A 10,246-nucleotide genomic window follows, 5' to 3' on the forward strand; every position below is an offset into this window, starting at 1 on the left:
TTTTTCTGATTCTTCTTTTTCTGATTCTCATCTTTGTTTTTCTGTATCCGATTCTTCTTCCATCACATAGCTGTTTTCGGTTTCATCAGCTCTGTAGAAATGCATCACAGTGATAGAAACAAAGATGTCTCCACTTTGCCGAGCCGTCTGCTTGTCTTTTTCCAGCGCTGGAATCCCGTCGATGGTTTTTCCGAGCGTTTGCTGCCGAGCGACCGCTGGCAGTGGAGCGACGTCACGGGTCTGCAGCACCAGCCTCTGCACGGCTTCCAGCTGCCGTCCAGCAGCTGGGAGTGGGAGGGGGACTGGTACGTGGATGAAAACTTTGAAGGGGAGCCCACAGAGAAGGAGGTGAGGGATGTCTGTTCTGTTTGAGGCAGGAACTCGACTTTCCTCCAATATATTAAATAACTGTGTTATCAGGGGTGGACGTATTCCATCGATTTCCCCTCCACTTACACCAAAGATAAAAAGTGGAACTCCTGTGTCCGTCGCAGGCGATGGATTCGCTACAGGAGGTATAAGGCCATGGACACCTGGGCAAAGGTGTGTTGTACTATCCACACGGCTTGTATTCAAATATGAAAGCTTGTTGGATCACGAATCTTTTCATGATTTGACAGATTCCTTCTCAGCCGATGTCTCTACCGGATCCCTTCAGCGACATCAGCTGTGGAGGCTGGGAGGTCACCGAGGAGCCCAGGGGCCGGCTGTCGCTGTGGGCCGTGTCCCTGCAGGGGAAGGTACGACTCCAGCACAGAAACTCGCTCTTTCTTTATCCCAGATGTCTGTGAAGGAGCCTGTTCATGCTCGGATTATCTGCTGCTTTGTGTCCTTCAGGTGTGGTTCAGAGAAGGAATCTGCCACCACAACCCAGAGGGCTCCTCCTGGGAGGAGGTGCCTCTGCCCGGGGAGGTGGTCCAGATCAGCTGTGGCCCAGGAGACCTGGTCTGGGCCGTGTTATGGGAGGGGAAGCTGATCGTCAGGGAGGGCATCACCCGGGACTGCCCCAAAGGTATCCCCATGACCTTCTGACCTCCCTGATTTCCTGCTTTCCAATAATGGAAAGTAGGAAATCGGGGATTTGGATTCTTACTTTATTGTTTCTTCGTGTCCAGGTTTGTCGTGGGCATTGGTGGAGGGTCCGAGCCCTGAGGTGGGGGCTTCACATGTTTCAGTGGGAAGCAGTGTAGTCTGGGCGGTAACTAAGGACAACAAGGTGAGAACATGGCAGATAACAGTGATCATGATTTATTTAATTTAATTTGATATTTTATTTTATTGTATTTTATTTTATTTCATTTTATTTTGTTTTAATTTAATTTAATGTAATGTTTTATTTGATTTTATTTATATAATTTTGTAATTTTGTCTTATATTATTTTTTATACTATTATTAATTTAATTCAATTTGTTTTGTTATAATTTAATTAAATTTTATTTAATATTAAATTAAATTTTATTTAATTTATGTAATTTTGTCGTATACTAATTTTTATACAATTTTTTTTTTTATTTTATTTTATTTTATTTTATATAACCATAGTAACATAAAAAAGTCACTCTGAAGCAGGATGTCTATTTTTCAAGAATCTGGCAATACGATACGTATCCCGATCCGTGTCTCACGATACGATACATATCGCGATATATCCCAACACAGTACCAGGACAAATTTTCACTTTTCGGTACCCATCCAAAGTAAAAACTTAACGGTACAAGTCTCAAATCAACAAAAACTAATTCTATTTTAGTTTAGTTTAATTTTTGGTTTAGTTTTTTTATTTCATTTTATTTTACCAAATCTTGGCAAAAACCAGGATTTTGAGCTTTTGAGAAAAGAAAAAAGTACCTCCCAAGAACAAAAAATACATTTGAACAGAATCTGAAAAAAACCCCAATCTAAAAATATAAAATCCTAAAATAATTGCAGCATTTATCTTTAAAATGGTCATCAAGACTTGTTTTAAAATCTCCTTATGTAATAAAAGTGATCAATCTCAGAGTTTTTTTAAATCCCCTCCAGTCTCGTCCTGCAGTGGAGTAAATGAAAGAGAACCAAGTGAAGAGTTTCTGGACTGTTAACAGGATCATTTTTGTCACATTGTGTCAGTACAACAATACTTTAGAAAGGTGATATTCCCCCCCTTCTTCTCAGGTGTGGTTTAGGCGTGGCGTGAACTCCCATAACCCCTGTGGCTCCGGCTGGATCAGCATGGTTGGAGAAATGATCACGATCAGCGTCGGACTCCACGATCAGGTGATTTGGCTGTCCGGGTCACCGTGTTGCGCATGTCCGACCCGTGTTGAGCTCTGGCCGCTGTGCTCAGGTGTGGGCCGTCGGCTGTGAGGATCGGGCCGTGTACTTCAGGCAGGGCGTCACCTTCAGTGAACTGAGCGGCAAAACCTGGAGGGCCATCAGCGCTCCCAGAGACGGAGAGCGCTCCCACTCCAGCGCCAGCAGCCACCAGAGGTGGGCCTGGGCTTGACTGGTTCATCCTGCTGGTTTTTGATCACATGACCACCATTTGTCTCCGATTCACAGCGCTGGACGTTATTTCTCTGGGGAGGTGCAAGCCCAGTCTGTAGTCAGCGATGCAGACTCTGATGTAGAGAAAGGATCAGGAGATGGAGCCACCTTTACCAGCCCAGAACCTTTCCTTGGGTCCTCCTCAGACCCCCCGTGTAACCCCGCCGGCGATGCCCCCAAAGCCCGCATCCCAAAGGTCACCAGCGACAGTTTCATCTCTGAACTCGTCTCTGACAGAGATCAGGCAAAGCCCTCCAAAGACGTACGAGTCACTGCTGCGGTCCTGGAAGAGGAGGTTCTCCCCATAGAAGGAGAGGAGAGCCTGCTCTGCACTGGGGAGGCGCTCCCCTCCGCCGAGTCACGCGGCGGTCCCGGCTCCCAGTGGAGTAACGTGGATCTAGAAGAGGCCCAGAACCAGCAGATTCAGACCGGAGCTGTGCTGGACTCCGCCGAAACATGCAGCCTGTCGTCCGTGACCACCTTCACCCTGGCTGGCGAGGACTCGTACGGTGCGGAGGAACCCCCCATGTGGGCCTGGGTCAGCGGAGGAGGCTGTTCGGTGGACAGTTCCTCCCAACTCAACTGGTTCAGCTCATCGGCCAACACCACCTGTGAGTAAATTCACTGTTACATTTCTGTAATCTTCATAGAAAAAAATAATACTAAAACATTTTAAAAACTAGATATGTAGCATTACCTGTGATAATCTAGTGTGAATGCTGAAAGCTAAATGTGGCCGCTGAAGATGCTAGTGCTGATAGCTGAAGAGACTGAAATTTATAGCTAAAAATCCTGAAGCTAATAGCTGAAAACGCTGAAGCTATTTTATTAACTAAAATATTAGTGAAATGCAAAATTATTTTAAAAAGCTGAAAAAATTCTAAATTAGCCAAAGAAACTAGCATGTAGCTGAAATATTAGCCAAATACCAAATATTAGCCAAATAAAAACTGGTAAAATGTCTAAATTAGAAAAAACAGCTAGCATAAGCCTAAAATATTGATTAAGCTCCAAATTAATCTAAAAGACTGAAAAAGCCTGTTAGCCAAAACAGCTATCATGTAGCTGAAATATTAGCTTAACTCCAAAACTGCCTAAAAAATGAAAAGAAAAAAAAAATTCATAAATTAGCCATAACAGCTAGCTTGTTGCTGAAATATTAGCTTAACTCCAAAACAGCCTAAAAAAACGAAAAGAAAAAAAAATCATAAATTAGCCAAAAAAGCTAGCATGTAGCTGAAATTTTAGCTAAACTACAAATTAGCCTAAAAACAACAACAAAAACCCCCAAATTAGGCAAAACAGCTAGCATGTAGCTGAAATATTAGCTTAACTCCAAAACAGCCTAAAAAATGAAAAGAAAAAAAATCATAAATTAGCCGAAAAAGCTAGCAAGTAGCTGAAATATTATCAAAACCCCAAAATAAACTAAAAATCTGTAATAACTGCTTAAACAGTCAAAAAAGCTAGCATAAATAGAGCTGAAAGAGCTGAAGAGCTATGGACGTCCAAAAAAAGTACAGAAGAAAAATAATAATGTGGGTCTTGATCTGCGTGTGTGGGGGGCCAAGCCAAACGTGGAGGAGGGCCAGATCCGGCCCGCGGGCCTTAGTTCGGGGATCTCTGTTCTAAATGGATTTCCACTGAATGTGTTCTCGCAGCTTTGACTCAGTCGGTCCAGTCCATGAGTCTGTCAGTCAGTCCGGCCCAGACGGCGGCGTGGCGGAGACAGATCTGTGAGCAACTCAGCGAGCGGAGCAGGAGGGAGATGGACGACTTCAAGCACTACGAACAAGCCATAGAACAGGTACGAACACAGAACGACCGAGGACCGCCCCTTCGACGTTCTCTGATCTACGTCCTCTTTACTCTGGTTCCAGTCTGTGTGGGTGAAGAAAGGAGCCATGCAGTGGTGGAGAGACTGGAAACCACACAAGTGGATCGATGTCCAGTTTGCCTTTGAGCAGTTCTCTGGCCCAGACGGCAACAAGGACGGCATTCTATTCATTTATTACAATTATTATGAGGAGAAAAAGGTGAGACTATTACCTAGAAATAACAGACTGGAATTAGTGTCCTGAAAATTGAAATCGCAAATCAAGAGCAGGCAAAAATATATCCCGAGACAGTACTAGCACAATTTTTCACTTTTCTGTAAAAGTAAAAACGTGTCCCTACAAAACTTTTCCTACATTTAGCCCTCCAAAAGGAGAGGGAGGAATAATAGTGTCTTCGAATTTACATGTTACTCCCACTCGATGATGTCATCAGTAGTCGCCCGTCAGCTACGTTAGCGTAATCCTGCTACTTAGTGTGTAGCTGCTATGTTAGCACTAAGGGTTTGTATTGACAAGAGTCTGGCGATTTCATATGTATCCCGATAAGTGCCTCACAATACGATACATATTGTGATATATCCCAGTAATAGAGCATTTTTTCAATTTTCGATACCCATCCAAGTAAACACTTGACCCTACAAAACTATAATTACATTTAGCCCTCTAAATGGAGAGCTATGGAAAAAGTGTCTTAAAATTTGGACGGTACACTCGATGACATCATTAATAGTCACCAGTTAGCTACGTTAGCGCGTAGCTGAAATGTCAGCGCATAGCTCCCTTGGTCTCCCTTGAAAAAGAGATGTAGTCTCAATGGGATTTCCTGGTAAAATAAAATAAAATAAATAAATAAATAGCTGCTACATTAGCGCGTAGCTGCTATGTAAACTCGTAGCTGCTGCGTTAGCGTGTAGCTGTAATGTCAGCGCGTATCTGCTACCTAAGCACGTATTTGCATCGTTAGTGCATAGCTGTTTTGTTATTGTGTAGCTGCTACTTTAGAGTGTAGCTGAAATATCAACGCGTATCTGCTACCTTAGCGCGTACTTGCTTTGTTAGTGTGTAGCTGCTTTGTTAGTGTGTAGCTGCTACGTTAGCATGTAGCTGAAATGTCAGCGCGTATCTGCTACGTTAGCGCGTACTTGCTTTGTTAGTGCATAGCTGCTTTGTTAGTGTGTAGCTGCTACGTTAGCGTGTAGCTGAAATGTCAGCACGTATCTGCTACGTTAACGCGTACTTGCTTTGTTATTGCATAGCTGCTTTGTTAGCGTGTAGCTGAAATGTCAACGCATAGCTGAAATGTCAGTGCATAGCTGCTACGTTAGAGTGTAGCTGTAATGTCAGCGCGTATCTGCTACGTTAGCACGTAGCTGAAATGTCAACACGTATCTGCTACGTTAGCACGTACTTGCTTTGTTAGCGCATAGCTGCTTTGTTAGCGTGTAGCTGCTACGTTAGCGTGTAGCTGTAATGTCAGCGCGTATCTGCTACGTTAGCGCGTACTTGCTTTGTTAGTGCATAACTGCTTTGTTAGTGTGTAGCTGCTATGTTAGTGTGTAGCTGCTATGTTAGCATGTAGCTGAAATGTCAGCGTGTAGCTGCTACGTTAGCGTGTAGCTGCTACATTAGCGCGTAGCTGCTATGTAAGCGTGTAGCTGAAATGTCAGCGTGTAGCTGCTACGTTAGCGTGTAGCTGCTACATTAGCGCGTAGCTGCTATGTAAGCGCGTAGCTGCCACGTTAGCGTGTAGCTGTAATGTCAGCACGTATCTGCTACGTTAGCGCGTACTTGCTTTGTTAGTGCGTAGCAGCTTTGTTGGTGTGTAGCTACTACGTTAGCGTGTAGCTGAAATGTCAGCGCATAGCTGCTACGTTAGGATTTTTTTATACCCTTTTCTGTTTTCCATCTACCTGGATTCAGTACCTGCACGCCTTCATCAACGAAGTGACCATTCTGGTTCCTGTCCTGAACGACTCCAAACACACGTTTGCCATCTACACGGACGAGCGGACCAAACAGAGGTGGCCAATCCGGGTGGCCGCTGCCACCGAGCTGGAAATGTATGACTGGGTGTGTATGCATACTTGTGTTTGCATCACAGACACAGAACACACCGGAAGATGAAGCCTGAGCGGAGTTTGCTCCGCCCAGAGAAACAATGGTGGGAAAACGGAAATCGGGCGGGTCGAAAGAAGAGTCAAAATTGAACTTTTGTTGGGTTCAACAAGGTGTTTATCCACCTGCCATCAAATTAAACTGTATTTGGGAAAAGCGTTTATCATACTTTGAGCAGCTCAAATTTCACAGAATGTCAAATTAAAACCAAAGTCCAAAAAGTCCCCCATTGACACATACACAAAGAGCACATAAAGACAAGACTATAGTAAGAAACGTAAGGCTCTGCTGTGACTAGGGCTGCCTCGATCAGTCGACTAATCAACAACTAATTTAGTAGTCGATTAGTTGTTACTTTATATTGTATGGAGTCAGAGTGTAGTAAAATTGAAAGTTATAATGGCATTATTGTAGCTTTTTGGACTATTTTGGCTTTTATTAAAAAAATTTTAGGCTATTTTGGAGTTCAGTTACTCTTTCAGCTACATGCTAGCCTCTTTGGCTAATTTTGGATATTTTTCGTTTTTTAGGCTAATTTGGAGTTTAGCTGATATTTCAGCTGCATCCTAGCTGTTTTTGCTAATTTAGGCTTTTTTTTGGCTATTTTGGCTATTATTGGCCAAAGTTTAGCTAATATTTCAGTTACATGGTAGGTATTTTGGCTAACTTAAGTTTAAGTTTTTTTTCAGGCAGTTTGGAATTTAGCTAATACTTGAGCTACATGCTAGCTATGTTGGCTAGTTTAGGATTTTTTTCATTTTTTTTAAGCTTATTTAGAGCTCAGCTAATATTTCTGCTGCATACTAGCTATTTTGGCTAATTTAGGCTTTTTTTGTTTTATAGGCTATTTTGGAGTTTAGCTAATTCTTCAGCTACATGTATATGCTAGCTGTTTTGGCTAACGCAGGTTTTTTAGATTTTTAGGCTAATTTGGCATTTAACTAATATTTTAGCTGGGTTTCAGCTTCAGCATTTTCAGCTATCACCTCTTATATCTTCCACGGCCAAATTCAGCTTACAGCATTCATACTATCATTATCTAGTTTTTAGTTAGTTGAAAGCTAATGATGGTTAAGATGTGTGTTTTACATCCAATTTTTGCATGATCCGAGTAGTCGACTAATCAGAAAAAATAATCTGTGATTAGTCGATTACTAAAATAATCATTTTATACAACCAGCCACAGTAACGCCTGGGAGAACCCTAACATTAACACACACGACAAACCTATCTCCTCATAGAGATGTATTTACCTTTACTGGGTGGTTTTTGAGGTATTAGTACATAACCATAGTATTTTTGAATGAAGATATATAGTAGAAGTTGTCAACTTTAACATTTAATAAAGTAACTTTGGTTTAAGACGTTGAGTAATGTACTTATGGTCGAAGGGGATGTTTACTTTTAATGTGTAGTTTTTTAACTATTAGTACAAAAACAGCATTTTGGACTGAAAATACTGTATAAGTTGTCAGCTTTGAAGTTAAAAAGGAAATTTTTTACTTCTGGCTCCAACAAAATGAGGTTAATTAAGTCGCCATTGTTTCCCAATATGGACGCCACCGTGTTGGGGCCAAACATTTTGAACATTCGATGTGAGACCACCTACTTTTATTGAGCCATCTAAATGACCGGTTTATAATTTGAGTAAAATGAACTACAAAGAAAAATATAATTTAAAAATGTTCAAGAACATGTCAAAAAAAGATTGGTGTTGAGCCTTTTCCTATGATCTATAGTCATGCCGAATATTGAGCTCTAACAAAGTAAAAATTTTAAGTATTTCCGTCTCTTCACAGTTGTCATACATTAAGCAGATCCGACTCTTTTAAGCTCCTGCTCTCTCTGACTTGATCTCTATCTCTCTCCGTCCAGCTGGCCCTGCTGAGCGTCTCCTGCTGTGAATCCAGGGGGATCCGCGGTCCTCCGTCCAAACAGGCCATCTGGTCCATCACCTGCAAAGGGGACGTCTTCGTCAGCGAGCCGTGTCCCGCTCTGGAGGCGGTGCCTTACCCAACTCCCTGTGACCAGATGTAAGAACCTCCTAATGAGGAGAACCGCCCCCCCACGCCGAGTCACCAGCGCCCGTTTTCTCTGCCAGGTTCTGGCGGCAGGTGGGAGGACACCTGCGGATGGTGGAGTGTGGCGCCGGGATAGTGTGGGGCGTCGGGTACGACCACACCGCCTGGGTCTACACTGGAGGCTACGGGGGGGGCTGCTTCCAGGGTCTGGCCAGCAGCACAGACAACATCTACACACAGACTGACGTGAAGAGTGTCTACATCTACGAGAACCAGAGGTGGAACCCCGTCAGCGGCTACACCAGCAGGTACAGAGATCTCGTCCTACGAAAGAGTTCAGCTCGGCCTTTATTTTGTCCCGCATCAGTCCTGAGCTGCATGACCAGATAGTTTTCACAAGTCTTCTTTTTTAACTGTGCCATTGAGTGAAAATTGAGTGTCACAAAATGACACGTCTTTGAGTAACGCCTCACCAGCAGCAGCAATCTCCCTGGATGCCGAAAAGGCTTTTGACAGGGTGGAGTGGAATTTTTGTTTGCTACCCTGGAAGCCTTCGTTTCGGAGCAACTTTTACCTCTTGGGTGAAGCTTCTTTATAACAATCCTAGAGTCTCAGTTTCCATCAATCGGGCTATTTCAAGGCCATTTGGACTTTCTAGGGGTACAAGGCAGGGCTGTCCCTTGAGCCCTCTTCTATTTGCCCAAGCGTTGGAGCCCCTTGCGGCTTCTATTCGCAAAGACCCAGATTTTTGGGTCTTTGCGTATAAATGACAGCACTCATAAACTGATGTTGTATGCTGATGATGCTCTGGTATTGGTCACACAACCACAGTGTTCTCTTCCTGCACTGTTCAGAATTATTGACCAGTTTTCTCACTTAACCGGCTACAGAGTGAATTGGTCAAAATCCGAGGCCCTCCTCTTGACACTACATTGCCCAAAGACAATGTTTTTACCTTAGCTGGCCTCGGACAGGAATCAAGTACCTTGGTATCAAATTCCCCCACTCTCTGTCTGATTTGATTTGAGTCAACTTTGAACCATTAATAGATAAATTTAAGTTGGATATAGAACGCTGGTCTCCTTTATTTTTGTCTCTCTGGGGAAAAGTTAATGTAATTAAGATGATTGGTGCCCCCAGTTTCAACTAGTTGTTGCAGGCCCTTCCTATAAAAATTCCTGTTGGCTATTTTCGACAATTTGATAGATTGTGCAACAAATTTTTGTGGAGTGGAAAGCGTCCCAGACTTAGACTGAAAAGACTGCAGAGGCCGGTAGACCTGGGAGGACTGGGGGTCCCAAATTTAACTCTCTACCATTATGCTTTTTGTCTCAGACACATTATTCACTGGGCGTTGCTCCCTGAAAGGGCTCCTCCTTGGTTTAATCTAGAGAGTCAGCTGTGTAACCCACTCCCTCCATTGCTCCTTACCACAGTAAAGCTTTCTGTTAACACGCAAAGCCACGCAGTCCGCTGCTTGTTGGAGATGTGGGAGGGATGAGGGCACACTAACTCATATGATGTGGAGATGTCCAAATATTCAGAGCTTCTGGATGGAAATCAATCGATACATTATTCAGGTCATTAAGTACAATGTACCTATCTCCCAGGTGCTTTTCATTTTGGGTGACCCATCACCTCTTGATAACCTTCCGTCGCACTATGCTGAGTGGGTCCAGACAGCTTTCATGATGGGTCGCAAACTCATTTTATCACAGTGGAAGTCTCACTTGCCCCCCCCCCCC

General features: G+C 43.3%; 1 protein-coding gene across 1 annotated transcript in view; it reads left to right on the top strand.

The window, feature by feature from the left end:
* The window catches only part of tecpr1a (tectonin beta-propeller repeat containing 1a), an 18,145-nt gene that overhangs the window by 2,327 nt on the left and 5,572 nt on the right, over window positions 1-10,246 (top strand). Inside the window, exons 3-15 of the mRNA XM_024284725.2 lie at window positions 166-348; window positions 421-543; window positions 621-740; window positions 838-1,012; window positions 1,116-1,216; window positions 2,156-2,257; window positions 2,328-2,470; window positions 2,543-3,138; window positions 4,189-4,334; window positions 4,408-4,563; window positions 6,286-6,435; window positions 8,356-8,513; window positions 8,582-8,809. Coding sequence (XP_024140493.1) covers window positions 166-348; window positions 421-543; window positions 621-740; window positions 838-1,012; window positions 1,116-1,216; window positions 2,156-2,257; window positions 2,328-2,470; window positions 2,543-3,138; window positions 4,189-4,334; window positions 4,408-4,563; window positions 6,286-6,435; window positions 8,356-8,513; window positions 8,582-8,809 — 2,381 coding nt within the window. The remainder of the gene's footprint in view (window positions 1-165; window positions 349-420; window positions 544-620; window positions 741-837; window positions 1,013-1,115; window positions 1,217-2,155; window positions 2,258-2,327; window positions 2,471-2,542; window positions 3,139-4,188; window positions 4,335-4,407; window positions 4,564-6,285; window positions 6,436-8,355; window positions 8,514-8,581; window positions 8,810-10,246) is intronic.

Source organism: Oryzias melastigma, linkage group LG19 (genome assembly GCF_002922805.2).
Source record: "Oryzias melastigma strain HK-1 linkage group LG19, ASM292280v2, whole genome shotgun sequence".
NCBI lineage: Eukaryota > Metazoa > Chordata > Actinopteri > Beloniformes > Adrianichthyidae > Oryzias > Oryzias melastigma.